Source organism: Aphelocoma coerulescens, chromosome 18 (assembly GCF_041296385.1).
Source record: "Aphelocoma coerulescens isolate FSJ_1873_10779 chromosome 18, UR_Acoe_1.0, whole genome shotgun sequence".
Lineage (NCBI taxonomy): Eukaryota > Metazoa > Chordata > Aves > Passeriformes > Corvidae > Aphelocoma > Aphelocoma coerulescens.
In genome coordinates, this window is record NC_091031.1 from 10,651,381 (window position 1) to 10,669,025 (window position 17,645).

The 17,645-nt window shown below is 49.3% G+C and overlaps 1 protein-coding gene across 1 annotated transcript in view; it reads left to right on the top strand.

The window, feature by feature from the left end:
* MAP2K4 (mitogen-activated protein kinase kinase 4) overlaps nt 1-17,086 on the top strand; it is a 76,353-nt gene extending 59,267 nt beyond the window's left edge. Inside the window, exons 5-11 of the mRNA XM_069032428.1 lie at nt 3,125-3,244; nt 3,986-4,037; nt 4,455-4,582; nt 11,601-11,678; nt 12,620-12,768; nt 13,294-13,339; nt 14,110-17,086. Coding sequence (XP_068888529.1) covers nt 3,125-3,244; nt 3,986-4,037; nt 4,455-4,582; nt 11,601-11,678; nt 12,620-12,768; nt 13,294-13,339; nt 14,110-14,223 — 687 coding nt within the window. The 3' untranslated portion in view covers nt 14,224-17,086. The remainder of the gene's footprint in view (nt 1-3,124; nt 3,245-3,985; nt 4,038-4,454; nt 4,583-11,600; nt 11,679-12,619; nt 12,769-13,293; nt 13,340-14,109) is intronic.
* The last annotated feature ends 559 nt before the right edge of the window (nt 17,087-17,645 follow it).

The window sequence follows — 17,645 nt, forward strand, 5'->3', positions numbered from 1 at the left end:
TATCTCCAGGGATAGAGTCTCCACAGCCTCCTGGGGCAACCTGTGCCAGTGACTAATCCCCCTCACAAAAAGTGTTTCCTCATGTTCTGAGGGCACCTCCTGTGTGTCAGGCTGTGCCATGGTCGTGCTGCTCAGCACCACTGCGAGAGCCTGGCTCCATCCCCTGTGCAGCTTCCCCTCAGGTTGATGAGATTCCCCTAAACCTTCTGCAGACTGAACAGTCCTTGCTTTATCAGCCTTTCTCATGGGAAAGATGCTCCTGTTCCTCAGTCATCTTAGTGGCCCTTTGCTGGAGTCTCTCTTGTACTGGGGAGCCCAGCACTGGTCACAGCACTCCAGGAATGGCCTCACCATTGCTGGATCGAGGGGAAGGATCACCTCCCTCTACCTGCTGGTGATGCTTTGCCTCATGCTGTGATCCTTCAGCCCAGCATTGTTGGCTCATGTTCAGCTTAGTGTCCACCTGGACCCACAGGTCCTTTCCTGGCCAGCTGCACTCCAGATGGATGACATCTTTGTGACACCTGCTCCCTTGTCGATGGGAATTCTCTGCATTGAGAAGCTGAAGCATCTCCATTGCTTGTGAAGCAGCTTTTGTGTCTGTCCTGGGCAGAGATATTTTGAATTAAATGCACAGGGTGTTCCTGGATATTTTTTGGAATGTCTACAAGATGTGCATTAGCATCTGGTAATCTAATGCCCAATAAGGACTGAAATACAATCATTGGAAGAATAGCTCAAACAGGAAGAGAAAATTAAAGTGCTTCTTTTGTCGTTTTATGGTCGGAAATCAACCTGACCTAAGAGCAAAATTTAAAGTGAGACTTTCATTAGGGTGGTTTTGTCCTCACAGTTCACAATGGAGTAGGACTGGCCCATGCACATCAGCACTTCCTGGGATTTGGTCAGGAAGGGGGGCTGAGTGCCCATTGCCCAGCCAGTCTTCCTTTTTCTTCCAGTTAAAATTCACCAGTTTGCCAAGGGGTAAGGCTCTCCAACTCCCAGGAAGAGTTAGCCTGTAGAGTTTTGGATCTTGCACCAGCCTTAAGGAAGCTGCATAGTGGAAAAGGCCTGTTACCTTTTTCCATTGATCTTGCTGACATGAGTTCATGTAGGTCAGGTAGGTTTTTACATTACCAGATCAATAAATACCCCCATTCAGGAGTTCTGTGTGGCATTTACTTCAGGAGACAAGTAAACCAAGTCTTTCATTGGGTGCTTTGGATCATAAAGGGGGCTTTTTTATGCTTAAAAATTACCACTGGACAGCAATTTGTTGTACTTATTTGAGGTTTCAGTCCCACACCCATCCCAACCCCATGATGCAGAGTACACATGAAGCCTCTGTCACGATAATGGCTCTGCTCAAGTGTTGTTCACTCAGTTTGTTTTGCTGTCCAGCTGTTGTAACCTGGGCAGTGGAAGCCACTCACAATACTGGTGCAGTGGACATAAATACAAGGCTGCAGGTGGTCAGTGGTATTCTGGCTCTCTAGAACCAGTCCAGTCCCCCCCAGTCTCAGTAGACTAGCCCAGGAATGTAGCCCTGTCCCAATTTTTTTATAAAGCTGATCAAAACAGAAGCAGTTTTTGAATGATCCTGTGGCCAGTAGAACCAGTCTATGAGAGAGAGGCTGTTCTCACTGCAGATGGCTCATAAAGCTCTGGTGGGCTTCCAGTCTCACTTGGTTTATGCACATCACTGGCACTGGAGCCACGTTGCTTGCTTTGAGCCACTCTCCATCATATGGAAGTGCTTCATCTGCACTTTGCCTTTGTTGCTAGTGTGGAAAAGAGAAATTTTATACATGTATTGCCCAATTTAATTTCTGCAGTTGAAATCTGAACAGTTCCTTAGCCACCTTCCTCCATAGCCAGCTACAGTCTCTAGCAGCCCAGGTTCACCTTTTTCCAGGTCATGCCCTCATCCTGCTGTGCTGCTCTGGCCTCTTTCACTGTGATGTCTCCATGTCTGTCACAGCACTCACTCCATCTGCTGCTTTTTTTGGTGAAATGAGAGTTTTCTGGACTCAGGCTTGTAGCAGCCCTTGAGTGGATGACATCAGCTCCTGCTTTGCCTTGAGCTGATTTGAAAAGCTTGATGCCAAATGAGCAGCATAAACTGGAGCTGCCCATGGCTGTAAACCAAAGTCTTCTTCCCCAGCCAGACGTCCCACTGGCAGCTCAGCCCTTCCTAGGAAAGCAGCTCCCCCCTTCTGGGAAGGGAGAGGCTGTCCTTTGGAGTCAGCATCCCTCCTTTGACAGGAGGTAGTGCTGGATTTGCTGTCACCAGAGCAGCAGCACCTGTGACACTGGTGGTACATGGGGTCCTTCCTGCAGTTTGCTGTCAGTGTTGTGGAAAGGGCCTTGCACATGTGTGAGCAGCCCAAGGCCAAGTTGGGAGGCACTGCTGCCTCTGCCCACATCAGCATATGGTGTTTGGCAACACCTTTACTGGGCACCTCTGTTCCCCCTAACCCAAACTTCTGGGCTGGAGCAACTTGGCAGGTGCAGCTCATTGGTTTGTGTTTCACAGAAGGTCAATCTGAGTGGCAGAAAAGCCTTTTCTGGCCTTAAAACATGTGGCTCTACAAGCTTTTCCACCAGCTAAATTTAACTGGAGAATTGCTCCTGGCTCTCCTGAGCATGAGAGAATGAGGAGATTGTTTCACACCAAAGTCATTTGGCTGTGCAGGATGGAGCTGGGGCCTTTGCCACTCCTCCAGCAAAATTCCTAGGGTTCTTAATTTTATTTCCACGTGTTAACGTAGAGTTGGGTTGGTTTGTGTTTTCTTTGGTCAGGAAAAATCTGCCTTCAATAGGGTAATGACATGGGGAAGTTTCTCCTCTATTTGTTGCTTTTACCACAGGAGTGTGCAGTTTGTCCCAACCAGCATGTCATCCCATGCCTTGAGCCAGGTGTGAGCGGGGCAGGTAGATGCCTCTGCTGTGAACAGAGTTGGGAGCAAATTGCTAAAACTAATCAAGCTGAATTCCATCCTTTCCCTTGAATGCATGTTGCTGTTAATGTATTTCATTGGATTCAGCAGGTCTCTGTATGCTCTCTGGATTTGTATTTCTCATTTTTACCTCAACAGTAACACAGATTCTTTTCTCTTTCCAGGGTGACTGTTGGATCTGTATGGAGCTCATGTCTACCTCGTTTGATAAGTTTTACAAATATGTATATAGTGTATTAGATGATGTTATTCCAGAAGAAATCTTAGGCAAAATCACTTTAGCTGTGAGTATTTCATTAAACCTTTTTGTTGAAGATAATTGAAAAGTTCAGATCACCCTCTATGTGAAAAGCTGGTTGGTCTGTGGAGTAGAACTGCTGCTGCTGTTTGCACCACACTGGGAATGGTTCTCCAGGGTGCTTGTGACTTTTCCACAGTCTGTTGCATGGTGTAAAAGGAGGTCCTGGGGTCAGTAATCAGTTCATAAACAGACCCCAGGACCAGCATCCTGCTCTGTCTGCTTGAATGTGGGCACCAGCAGCACAGGCACCAGCCCAGACCAGAGAGGCTTCTGGCAGTCTTGTGCAAAGGCTCCCAAAAGCACTGGAGAACCTGGCTGATGTTTTCTTGATTTAACCTGGAAATTCTGGCCTAATGAAAAGTCAGGTTACTGAAACAGTTGTGACCTGCTGAAAAAAAATACAGCATAGGGCTTGAAATAAATTATTGCTCAGGATAATTAACAACAGAGACTGTTCGGGTTTCACCCCTTACTTCCCTCTCCCAGAGTGGGATCTTTCCAGGTCACAGGGCATGTGTGTTCACTGAAGTCCATACTCTCTCTTATATCACCTTTTGTTTGCAGAAAAAGATCAGAGAAAATTGCTTTTATTACGTGGCACATTACAGCATTGATATCTCAATGTATTAAATGCTTTTCCCCCCTGTTCTTGGAGTTCCAAAAATTTAATAATCACTGGACTCTTACGACATCTGCTTATTTTTCATCTATTTTTCTTTCCTAGACTGTGAAAGCACTAAACCACTTAAAAGAAAACTTGAAAATCATTCACAGAGGTGAGTTCTTCGTGTCTTTTTTTTTTTAAGTTCATGTCTTTTCTTCTTTTCTGTTAAAATAATTGCAAGAATTGTTAGTGGCCTTTAAAGTGTAAATAGCACCTGCACCACCATGAGTCTGAGTGCAGGTTTTGAAGAAGAGCCTGTTCTGTTGCCCCTCCAGTCTGTGCTTTTTTCCATGTAAGTGTGATTTTCGGGTTGGTTGGGCATCTGCTTCTGCCTTTGGGCACGTGGCATCTCCGGGGCTGGCTCCATCCCCTCGTGCTCCCACAGGATCCTCGGTGCCGGCGGTCGGGATCCAGCGCCAAGGGTGACGGCGACGGCGCGGCCCTGCCGGCCTCGATCCTCTGCAGCTGCTCTGCTTGAAATCGAAACCTCCAGCCGTGACTTACTGGTTTAAATTTCTTTCCCCTGCAGACATCAAACCTTCCAATATTCTTCTGGACAGAAATGGAAATATTAAACTCTGTGACTTTGGCATTAGCGGACAGCTCGTGGACTCCATTGCCAAAACGCGGGATGCAGGGTGCCGGCCGTACATGGCGGTGAGTGGGATGAGCCCTGGGCTCTGTGGGATCTCACCCCCCCCATCCTCAGCCTGTTTCCTGTGGGATGAACACCCCTTTCCTGGATGAAACTGAGCTCTGGATTGAGCGCTGCTGTGGCAGTGTCATCCAGGCTGTGGCAAAGTGACCAAATTCCTGGTTTTTTGCTGGGTTCCTCTGCTGCTGCCAGGGCTGTGGTGCTGGAGTGGAGAGGAGCTCTGTGCCTTCCAGCAGTTCCAAAGCACCAGCGACCAGGGGAGCAGGGCTGTCAGAGTGCAGGTTTGTCTTGGTCTGCAAGAAATCCATTTGCTCTGGTAAGATTATGTCACAGGAGTTATTGCAGAGCAGAATTATAGTGATTTTTGTAAACCACTTTAATTCCAAAGTGTGCCAGAACTTCATTCCAGGAGAATGTGATTCTGGAGAGCAGCAGTAGCAGAGCAGCTGTGTGGAAATTGCTGAGGCTGAGTTGTGGCTCCTGGGAGTCTGTCCTGCTTGTTTGCTGCCCTCCCCCTCCTGGAGAGAAAAGCTGTAGTGGTGATTTTGGAAGCTGTCTGAGGGTTTTAAACACTTCAGTGCTTCTTCAGGGTGCTTTGAAAATGCATCTCTGCTCTTACATGAGCCAAGGGTACCTTGTGCAGGGAGCTGTATGCCTGCTGCTGTTCATATAACTTCAATTTTAGCGCCTGTATTTAATTTTTGTTGCATATTTGTGGCTCTTTATGCTGAAAAATACTGTTTTCTGAATTCTTTTTCTCTACCACCAAGTAGAAAAAAGGAAAATACCTCTCTTTTAAGGTAGGGTTCCCATCTGGCCCAAGCCATGGCTCTCAGATGGTTTTTATCTGACTGGGGTCCAAGGCAAAACCTGTCTGCTCTGACTCTGATCTTTCTTTGAGCCACGGGTAGGTGGTCAGCTCTGCTCAGGCTGTTGGTATAGTTATGCTGTGACAGTTCCTGACATGTCTGTAAATAGCTGCAGTGCTTCCTTTCCCCTGGGACGTGGGTGGACGAGTGCTTCCTTTGGTTTTCCTTCTTCCTGTCTGTCCATGTGCACTCTGTGATTTGTGCAGCTCCATCAGCAGCTCCAGACTTGGGTGGACTTTTAAGTGAGCAAAAGTGTTGCAGTTCAGTTCGTGTTTTTCAGAGCCTTGGCATGGCACAGGGTTTGTGGGGCAGCCAGCAGCTGGCAAGCGATGTGGGAGACGACTGCCCTCTTCCCTGCTGCCCTCCAGCCTCAGTGACTCCTTTCCAAGTACATGAGCGTTTCCACGTACCGGGAAGCCTGGGAAATGGGGAGATGTCCCCCAGTGTGCAGGCACATCTGCCAGCTGTTTCTCCAAGCCAGCAGAGGCTGTGCCTGAAGGGATGCTGTGATCAAAGCTGGATATACCTGGGAAGGAGTCAGGCTGCCACACTCCTCTCGAAAGGAAAACAGTATTTTTTTTAGTGTAAAATAGGCCAAGAGTAGTAGCTCTGTTCAGCCAGGGAGGCTCTGCTAAGGGCTGCTGGATGCTTCTCCCTCATGATAGTGTCTTGTTTTGCAAGGCCCACCAACCCCGTGGCACTTGCCCCCTCAGGGAACCTGGTCCCCACATAGCTGTTGGTAAGAATGACACTGGATGTCAGCCAGTCTGGCTCTGAGTGGTCTGAGGAGGCAGCAGAAGCCATGTCCAGCTGCCAAGCAAGTGCTGTGTGCTTGAACCAAAATTGTTGGAGCTGTCACAGCGAGCGGCGCCTCAGCCTTGGCGCTGCAGCACTGGGAGTTTGTTTTGCTTTTGGCTTTCAGTTCCCCTGCAATTGTTACAGTGAGCAAAGGCCTACGTGTTGGTACCTTGTGTTCTCTGAAGGAAAGAAAGGCAGGACCAAGTTCCCAGGCAGCCGCTGACCCCTGGAGCAGCCTGGGCTGTTCTGAGCCCTCCTCACCCGTGCCCTGTGCTGGGGGTTTGCTCCAGGTGGGGTTCCACAGCCTTCACCCAGCAAGGAGCTGAGGTTGCTCCTGGCCAGCCCTGCACCCTCCCTGTGTCCTGCTCCCTGTGGTCCCTGCCTTGCCTCTGGCTGGAAGTGGGCTCTGTGTGCCAGGCTGGAGCTGGTGGTCTTTGTGACATGACTGCTTTTGCCTTCTCAACGCTGCAGTGAACCCAGTGCCTGTGTCAGAGAGGAAGGGTGAGACTGAAAGTGCTTGGTTTAGGCAGGGGCAGAGGAGGGGACCCAGCCAGCATGAGGATGGATGTCCTGCCCTGCCCTGCTCCTTCGAGACCTCCAGGAGTAGAGTGGGATGGTGTCACTGTCATCCTTGGTCACTCAGGTCCTTTTCCCAGGTCAGCTTGGAGCCTCTGGCTGCAAACTGTGGCTTCTCACTTCTCCCTGGTGAAGGTGGACAGTCACTGCTGGCATCAGTATCAGGGCCAGCTGGATGTCCTTGTGTTCAGATGTTCAGGCAGAGATCAGGCCATGTAAGGAAAAGGAAGATTTCCCAAGGCAGGTGACAATGACAGCTCTGACCCCTCTTTCCCAGCCGTGGAGGGGAAGGCTGTAGGGATGCAGGAGTTCTCTGGATCCTCTTCCCAAGCAGAGCCACTAAAAGAGCCTGTTTGAGCTTTGCATTCCTGTCCCAATGCCCAGGTTTTAACCAGGCTCAGTCAGTCAGTTTTCTGCACTGTGGGTTTGAATTCATCGTCTTGGATGCTCCTGAATATTACTGTATGTTGGACTTTTTATTTTTTCCTCTTGCCTCTGAAACTTGGCACCCAGCCATAGTTTTTTATGACTGAGAAAACAGATTTGGGAGGAGACTGAGAGACATGTGGCACCATCCCTCTGCAAGCAGGGCAGACTGAACGCAGGCTTTGCTGCCTGTGATGAAGCAAATGCTGGGGAGATGCCTGAGCTGTGAGTGCGGCTTGCAGCCATCCCCACTCGTGTGCCACTGCTGTCACCCACATGCTTTCAACTTGGAATGTGACCTCTGCTTACTCATTCACTGGCCAAAATCGTCCCTGAGGTTTGCCCTGCGTGGGACTTCTCCTGTTCAGACTTGGCCCCTGAGATCACACGGTGTGGAGCCTGTGCCTGGCAGCCCTGCTGCAGTGCTGAGCCTGGGTTGGAGCCTCAGTGTTCCTACCCTTGTCCTGCCAGAACACAACAGGATGGGATTTTCCTCCTTGGCCCTTCAGATGCTTGGCTGCACAGGCAGCTTATAGCAACCTGTGGCAGGAGCCACCTGTGTAAGCTGACTGCTTGCCCAAAGTGTTGCAGGCAGGACATGAGTTCTGTGGAAGAGAGTATTAAAAGCAGGGGAAAAATCATTATTTTGACTACTGGGATTTAAGGAGAAGTGCCTAAAAGTCAGGTCTGGGAGACAGCTGCTCTCAGGAGACACTGGGTGTTCAGCTGGAAACAGCTCCTGGCTGCTGCAGATTTGCCGTGCTCAGGGCTTGACTGGCTGTGCTGAGGTGGCCCAGGGTGGCCCCCGCTGCCCTGATAAGCTCCCAGAAGGTTGATTGGAAGCCAGAATGTGACCATCAGGGTGGTGAAGATGCCAAGAGGGGTGTGCAAGGTGTGTTAAGCTCTAGGGTACTGGATGCTGGCCTTTCAAAATAACACCAGACAGGGAAGATCTCCAAAGTCCTGCATTAAAGATGCCTCTTCAGGTGCTGGAGAATCTGCCACAGTGCCCATAAAGTTGTCCTGGTCATTCATTATGCTCCTAATACCTCCATTTAATATGAGTAACTCTTGTGTTAATGGCTGGCTGTGGGCTATGGTTTCTTCTCCATTTGCAGAGTTAAGGAGCCCTGTTCTTGTTGGAGCCCTTTGCCCCAGCAGGTGCTTTCTGCCTCGGATGTAGTCACCTCTTGAGCTTTTCTTTGAGGAGATTAGGAATGAGCACCTTATTCCCTTAAGGCAGATCAGCTTGTGTTTTATGGCTGGGCTAAGCCCCCATTTTTTCAACATCCTTTTGCAAGCATAGACCCTGGAATTGTGCAAACTCCCTCTGTTGGTCTCACCTGTGGTTTATGTCACAAGAGCAGCTGTTCCCACCATGTTGCCCCAGCTACACACTGCTGCTCCCCTGGGATTTCCTGCTCTCCTGTCCTAGGATCCTCTGTCCCTCCTGAGTGTTCCCTGTTCTTTGTCTGCTCCTGTGAATCAGCAGCCAGCCAGAACCCAGCTTACCAAACACTCCAGACACACTGGTTTTCCAGGAGCCCTTATGTGTCACACTAGCAATAGTTTTTATAAAACTCTACATTTAGGAACGCTAATTTTATATTTTCATGGATATTAGTAGCAGTAAGCTAAGGCCACCTTTGAGGTTCCACTGTAAATCTTTCCCACTCAACACACAGCAGTTCCACTCTGAACTCTGTCAGGTGAAGCATTTACTGATGCAAATTATTTGTGCTTGAGTTGGTTGGGGTCCAGACCATGCCCTGCACTAGGCCAGCTTTTTTATGGCCACATTTGCCTTTTCTAACAAGATAAATCAGGTTGTTGAGAATATGCTGTGCCAAGCCCAATGGGACCTGGTTGCCTTCAATAATGTTGCTGTCAATCTTTCTGTGACTAGCAAGTGTGCTCTGTCCACCAGCCCATCACTTTCCTGCTGTTGGGATCAAGGAATTCAGGTGTGGTTAGGAAAGCCAGCTGGGAGGGGATGGCAGCCCCATGCAAACGGAAAGCAGTGTCTCCACCTGGAAAATGCTGCTGGAGAAGTTTTTAAATGAAAGGTTCTCTCGGAGTAAATATGTAAAGGAAATAGGAGGGGAGGAAAGGCCATTCTCTGGAAATATGATCTCTGCTGATAATCTCTGGGCAGTCATGGGCTTCATGGCTGGCCTGGGCGATGGGGAGGGATAGGAAATTAAAGAACAGAGGGGATTTTGAAAGGAACATCTGAATTCAACATCCAAGCAGGGATGAATATTTTGGCTGAAGTATTTTTTGATACACTACTCTGCTCTCCTGTGTAGGTGCAGAAGTGAAGCACGCAGAGCCAGTGTCTCTGCTGCTGTCCTGGCAGTGCAGAGGGTCTGGGTAGCTCTTCACTCATCACATCGTGTGTCCTTTGCTCTGCTGTGTCACTCCCTGGCCAAGGAGCTGGGTCATCTCCCTGGGACCAGGGCAGGCTGTGGCATAGGATGCTGCGTGACCCCTGCAGTGACTGTCACTGCCATACAGACCCAGAGGGAACACAGTGTTCACAGCTTTGTCCTTGGTCACCTGGAGAGGAGGGTATGACCTTAGAAGAGATTTTACCCAGCACAGTGTGACTGTGGTGCCTCAGTTGCTTGTGTGAATGACTCACATCTGTGCTCCTAAACCGAGGCTTTAGCAATGAGCTCAGCTTCTGTGAGTCCTGTGTGCTCAGGAGGAGATCCCAAAGCTTAGCAAGCTTCACTGCACATAAGAAGCAAGATCCACATGAAATTAGGCACTTCACCTCTAGCAGCCCCTTGGCAGCCTGTACCTGTCTCTGATGCATCCATACCCTGTCCCTTCACCCCATGAGCACATCCAGAGGTGGCTCTCCACCTCAGCCATTTTCTTTCCTGCTTGCACTTGGCATCAGAAGGACACCTGGCCTGAGCCAGGCTTTGTCTGCAGCCCTCGTCCAGGTCCCCAGAGTGTGACATGGTGACTCTTCCTTCCTTGGTGTTAATTGCTCCCATGTGATCTACATGGAAAATTCTCAGCATTCTTCCTGCTCTGTATTTAGATGGATTTATTTTGGTCTGTCCTGCTTTCCCTTTAACTGTGCCACCATGGTCTAGGGCCAAATCCCCGATGCTCTGTTCGGTCACAGGAGCCGGGTGCCCCTCATGGATGCCTGAGACAACAGCTCTGTCTCACCAGTGCTGCCCATCCCACCAGTCCCTTTGAGCAGTTTGGCCCTGCCCAGAGCAGCTGCTCCCTGTGCAGTCCCCTCCTTCATCTGCAGCCTGGCAGCTGCTCTGCTGTGGCACAACCCTGTGCATTTGTGGTCACAACACTGGCCAGGCCAGCATCCTCGTAATTTGATGTGTCCAGAGCTGGTCCATCCCTGGTGGCAGCTTCCAGACATCATGGTGTGTCCCCAGTAGAGCTCAGGGCTGGGTTAGTTGCTGCTGCACTTCTCTGCTGCATCTGCCATGAAATTGTATTAAAATGTATCTTACAAAGCAACCGGGGCTTTCAGGGTATTGCCTGTACCCCATAATTTAGAATTTATTGCAATTCAGGTATCTTTATTATTGTTGTAGTCAAAACTGAATGAGACCCTGTTTCTTTTGACATATTAATTATTGTATTATTAACTGAAGAAGGCAGACTGAGGTTTCTCATAAAGATGACATGCAAGGCATAAAGATGTTTTTTGCTGGTTCACCTCTCTGGATAACTTGCTCTTGCGTGTGAATCACCCATGTCTGGCTCAGTATTGCTTTCTATGAAAGATATTTTGGATGTCTTAAAGCCTTGTAGCATCATAGTTGCCTTCAAGGGATGACCAAAACCTTGTTAAGAGGAGCTTTTCTTAAAGCACATTGTTTTTAATAGTTTCTTAGGTTTGGCAACCAGCACTGGATGGGGAGAAGAGTTCTGGTAGATGCTGCTAAGCCTCACTCCCCAGGGTGGTGGATGAGATGTTGATTCCAGTTCTTATGATCCCTTGGGAACAACTTGGCTGTGAAAACAGAGAAAGTGAGACTTTGTGCTAAAGAGATCCCAAAGTTAAACAAAACTGAATAAATGAGACAGTCACCATTTTTCAAGGCGTTTGTGCAAAAAGAAGAAAAACCCGAAGCACTGGACTGTGATAAGTTGCCATTTCTGATCCCTTTTACACCACACCTCCATAAAAATCCGTGTTTTAAGTGATTCCTCGAGATGTTTCTCTGCTGGGGTTGGATGGCTGCCCTGGCCACAAGTTTGCCTCCGGAGCTGTGCCAGGCTCAGAGTTCTTTCTAGGTTTGCAGATGCTTCTTGTTGCTTCCTGCATGGCACAGAGCTTGACTGGTCCTTCTTCCTGTTTCAGCCGGAAAGGATAGATCCCAGCGCGTCCAGGCAAGGCTACGACGTGCGCTCAGATGTCTGGAGCTTGGGGATTACACTGGTAAGTGAGGGGCTCTGCAGCCTGGCTGCCCTGTGCAGGTGGAGGTGTTACAGTCAGCAGCCCAGCTCCTTTGGGTGTTGTGATTGAAATGAGCACTTCTGCCTCAGGAACAATCGGAATGCTCTCCTGGTAGATGGCTCTCCTGAGTGCCTGCAGCTGTGTTTTGCAGAGAGCAAGATGGGAGCAGGGAAGAGGTGTTGGATTGTAAATGGATTTTGTGTTCAAAATCTGAGATGAGGAGGGGTGCTGAGTGTGGTGCAGAGCAGAGCACCCAGCTTGTGTGAATAAGCCTCTGACAGCCCTGGCAGCTGCTGTGCTTTGGCTGCACAGAGACTTTGGTTAATCCTGGATTCTGGGATTCTGATTCCTCACTGGCTTAACCACAGCACTGCTACCTGCACACATTGATACAGTGAGAAGCTCTTACTTTCTTCAGGTTGTGAAGCAGAAGAGAAAGCACAAGCAATTAAGTATGAACCAGTAGCTTCTGTTTTCACCACTGATGTTTAAAAAAACTCATTTTCATTATCCTCTGAGGAGCAGGGAGTCGGATTTGGGAATCCTTATGGGTCCTCTCCAACTTGAGATACGATATGATTGTATTATTCTCATCATCCATTTTCTCTAGTGGTTGTTAGGATGCTTGGGAAGGGACTGGAGGATTTTATTCTCCTACACTGGTTTATTTTGTAGCCAGTGGAGGAGCAGATATGGCCAGCACAGAAGCATGGCCTGGTCAGGGTAAATCTGGCCGTGTTCCTCACACAGGCAGCAGAACTTACTGCTGGGTAAATTCTGCTTAGAATCATATAGGGAATAGGATGAAGGATCTCATCTCAGTCTTCATTCTGGGGGGGTTCAAGGTCGTTGCAGGCATTTTCTTGCCCTGACTGAACTTACCTGATGTAAACCTGCCTGGTGCTGTTGCTGTCTCTCTGCAGTACGAGCTGGCCACGGGGCGATTCCCCTACCCCAAGTGGAACAGTGTATTTGACCAGTTGACACAGGTAGTGAAAGGAGACCCACCACAGCTGAGTAACTCAGAGGAACGGGAGTTTTCCCCAAGTTTCATCAACTTCGTCAACTTGTGGTAAGTGTGTGCTGCTGAAAGCATTTGGGGTTGGCTCGTTTTCTTGGCTGGTATTTGGTCATGTGTCCAGCACTTCCTGGCTTCTTTTCATGTTCCTGCACCAGTATATGGGTGAGGACCTCTCACATTTTAGTGGTTTGGAGGTGATAGGGGATTTGTCTGGGTTGGGACTGAAGGGCAGACCTTGGAAACTGCTCTTCAGGAAAGGAATTAGGAGAAAACCTCTGAGAGGCTGTGCTAGAGAGAGGCATGGTAAGGAGGGAAGTTTCTGTGGCAGGACGTTTGTGTCAGACACAGCCCCAGCCCCTGCCTGCACAGCTGGGATGGCTGAGAGGGAGAGGGAGGAGGGAGGGAGGGAGGGAAGTTACTCCTGTGGTCACTCATAATGCAAGGATGGGTTTTCCAGAAAACCAGAGGTGGTGAGTCCCACTGCGACAGCATCGTGTCCTGTAAAAGTTTGTGTTTGATGTCTGTAATGTTTTCCCTGATCCCACGCTCTCCTAATGATCTTTATGCTTTCTTTAGCCTTACAAAGGACGAGTCCAAAAGGCCAAAGTACAAAGAGCTTCTGGTGAGTTCTCAGTGCTGCATTTGTCAGTGCCTCCAGCACACAGCTCACACGGGGCTGGGCTCAGGCAGAAGTGAGATCTGAAGGAGCAGAGCCCTGGATTCAGGCAGCAGAAGGGCCTGTCTGTGGTGGGGGCCTAAAGGAGAGAGGGCAGCAATGCTTTTGGCCTGGATCAGTCACATGTGGCAACTGTGCCACCTTCAAGGAGCTCTGGGCACCTGGAAGGCACCTCTTCAGAGGCCCTGGTTCTACAATCAGCCCTGGGGTTTCACATCTGCTGATGTGAAAGGGGTTTGCCTGATGCCCTGGTCCAGAACCTCCCTGATGAGATCAGCTGCTCTGATCTGGCCAAGTGCTAGTGCTGCCTGCTGTGGGCAGAGCATAGGGTCAGGGCTCAGGAGAGCAGGGCTTGGGCTTGACCTCTGCAAGCCACTCCCTGTGACTTCTGTCACTCTCCCCACTGTGACAAAGCTGATGATGAAACCTCTCTTGAAAGTATTTCAGTAAATGTCAGTGCTACAGAGGAGCTGCTGATCCTGCACCCTCACTACCTCCTGCCTGTCAGCTCCTGACCCTCTGGAGTCCTGTCCCACCTCCATTAACCTCCCACGTTACAGACGTGGATTCCCAGTGTGGAAAAGCCATGGCCCCATGTCCTACAGCCACCACAAAGCCGTGTTCTTGCACCAGACAACTTCACCTGCTCAGTTTTTATGTGAGGAGCGCATGCCAGGAGAGTGACCGTAACTTTGTTGTTTTTTATCTGATTCCAGAAACATCCCTTCATCCTGATGTATGAGGAACGCACAGTGGATGTTGCATGCTATGTTTGTAAAATCCTGGATCAAATGCCAGCAACTCCCAGCTCTCCAATGTACGTGGATTGATACTGCTGCTACATCAAACTCTAGAAAAAGGGCTGAGAGAAAACAAGCTGTAAAGAATTTTCATCACATATTGCAGTGTTTTTAATGCTCGCCCAGACACCATGTGCAATAATATTGGTGTTATTTCCATCCTGTCTGTATACTGTTGTCACATATAAAGTGCATCCCTGTAATACCTGATCACACAGTGTTAGTGTTGGTCACAGAGAGACCTCATCTTGCTCTTTTGTGGACATACTCATGAAATGTGGAAATAAGTACATTTATTTGTTGACCGTGATTGGATAGCACCTACAATTCATTTCTAGACTCAAAACTTGGAGACTCCTCAGCAGCTACTGGAAAGATTTTTCTCTCAAACTCTTCCAATTGTTGTTTCAAGTAATAATAAAAAGCAAACAAACAAAAGTTAGGCGTTGTCTGTCTGAACATTAAGAGACTTTGCCTGGAGGGAGAAGAACTTGCTTAACCAACAAGATGCTTTGCCTTCTGGAGCTGGAAAGGCAAAGGAGAATTTTATTCTTCACAAAGTGCAATAGATTTACTGCTATGAAATTCTGTTGCTTTACAGTCGCAGTGTACTTTCTGGGGACAGTGTGCTCAGCTGAACTTCCTGTTAAAGAGAGATCATGTTAAATATAGTGAATATGTCTTTACCAAAAATATGTTGCGTTGAAAGAGGCTAACATTAAACTATTGAGATGGGACATAATGTATTCTTCCTCCTTTTACCAAGCCAGCCACTCTTCACTCTTAACTAGGTGTCCTGTAAATTGTTACCTGGTAAGATAAGACCTTTGACCTGAAGAATTATTAAACTACTTGATTGAATTTAACCTGCTTGTTGACCTGGTTTATAGTGCACAGTGCTCACCACCCACTGGCTTTGCTTTGCCTTCACCCAGTGCCATCCACAGAGGCTGCAGCTGCTTGAATGGGCCACCAGCTGATGGCTGTGAGTGCTGGCCAGTGTTTCTCGTGTTCCTGCTGTCCCCAGCCCTGGTGCTTGTGCCTTTGGCCCAGCCCAGCCCTCCCAGCCCCATGTCCCTCACAAATCCAAACCTCAGCTCTTCCTTCTCGCCAGTGCAGGCAGGATGGAGGGGTGGCCCTGGCTGCCACGGGGCTCTGTGCCCGTCACACCCTGCTGAGCTTGCTGGAGACAATTCACCACCACGGGGAGATTGAACCTCTTCTGTGACCTCCACAGCTCTTGGTGCTACACCCAGAGCAAACCTCTCTGAGACTGTTGGGTGCAGAAGGAGATGAGGTGGAGATGAAGGAGCATCTAACTCCTCTCAGCTGGCCCAGCAGGGCCAGGCAAGCTGTCATCTTCTGGTCCATTCCTAAGTGAAACAGCACATCAAGCTTTTCTGGCTGTTCAGTTGATGTATTTTTCAAAGATTAATTTTTCCTGAAAACTTTTTTCCCCCCAAATACTGCAGTTTTCAGGTGTTTAGTAGCACACCAGGGATAAAAAGGAGGCTGCAGGGTCTCTGCTTTCCATTTTGAGCTGATTTAGGTGCTTGGTAGGACTTCATCAGTGTTAGAGCAACCTCCCATCAGAGCTCGGCCACAAGCCCGGACCCAGGATGCAGAGGGAATGGAAACACCGTGGTGCTGGCAGGATCCCAAGGAGGGGCTCCCCACGTCCAACCAAAGCCACCCCGTGCCAACAGCCCAAGCTGAGCGCTGAAGACCAAGCAGCACATCCCAGCAGGGAAGGAGAGCCGGGGCCCTGCCCCAGACACGGCTGGTGCCTGTCGGCCGCAAAGGCGACGCGTCCCGCTGGCTGCCGGAGCTGCTCCTGCTGCCACTGAGGCTGGTGTGAGCCTCTGGGATCCCTTGGTCCTGCCCTTCCTGGACTGTGTTCCTCTTGGGCTGCTCCTCAGGCAAGGCAGTCAGCAAAGTCTTCCCCAAACAGACAAGGCAGAGGTTTCTGCAGGAACTGCTCCTTCCCGACAGCTCTGGTGCATCCTGCGTAAGGATCAGTTAGACCCAGCATGTCTAAAACAGTCTTTCTGTCCCCATCCCCAGAGCCTCTCTCAGGTAAATCCCTGTGGAGCTGTGACTCCTCTCTCCAGCCTTCAGCCCCCAGAATGAGACTGCAAGTGCTCCAGGGCTCAAGGGGTGCTGGCTGTGGGGGCTGAAGAGACCCACACCCAGGAAGGGCAGCCACGTGTGGGGCTTTGTCTCTCCCTTTGGGTATTAAAGTCTGACTCCCTTCTCCCTGGTAACAGGGAGCCCAAAAACCTTTCAGAGGGCCAGCACTGAGATGGATCCTCCCCAAAAACACACGTGACTGCCTTGCTCTGCCCTTTTGGGGTGGCTGGGTCTGTGCTCTGGTGCTGACCCATCTCTAGCCCAGGACCAGTTTGCTGGGAATGGAAATGCAAAGATTTGAACTGCCAGTGACAGGAGTGAGGTGCTGTTGCCTGAGTGGCTGTACAGGACAGGTTTAGCCTATTCAACATAGATTATTATAAATTATTAAGGGTGCACCATTTATTGCAATGTATCTTTATTAAAAAAAAAAAAGAAAAAAAAGGTGTATAGTGTTCAGAAGCTGTGAAAATAGTGTAAGAACTGTACATTGTGAATTCTGGTTATTATTTTTTTTCTTGTACCATAGAAAAAAAATGTATAAAAATATCAAAAAGCTGATGTTGCAGGGATGTTGCCTTATTGTCTGTAAAATGAAGCTCAGGAACATAACTGCTTCAAAGAGCTTCCGAATATTTTATCCGGTATCCTGGTTTGACTTCCTCCTCTATTTAAGCTATTATACATGGATCAGAGTGTTTATGTAACAGTTCTATCCTTTTGCCTGCAGGTCAGTTGTAATAAAACTAAGATGCGACTGTGACCTTGTTATTTTCATTTTGTAAGGTCAGACATGAATGGGAAGGTTCACTGAGAGCTGTGGAATACCTGCCTTCCAGGCCTGTCCTCCAGGTGGAAGAGGAAAGCAACCTTCAAATCTGCTTGTGCCAAGTGAGAGACGTGTAGGGAGCCCTGGATTTATTTTCTCTCTCTGGAAGATTGCTGGGCCCTCGGTGTGTTCAGGTGCCTCTCAGGCGAGCGCTGTTTGCAGCACAGGGAGGTTCTGGTGGCTCAGGACACCTTGTCCCTGTTAGGAGGGCAGATGGCCATGCCCACATGCCAGGGGAAGGGCAGCTGCTGCTCCCAGCTGTGATGGCTGCTTTAGTTTTGCAAGAGCAGTCAAGGTCTGCAGGACCCACATGATCTGAGAGTCCTGGCTAAGTCCTACTGCCCGGTGCTGGGATGTGTCTCTTCTGCCTGGAAGCTGTGGAGGGCCTGGAATCTGTCCTGTCAAGTGGGCAGAACTGGGCCCCAGCAGCCCCACTGGGAAAAAAGAGTGTTGGGGGAGAGCCTGTCCTGCTCCAGTGGGCTGGATGGCGCAG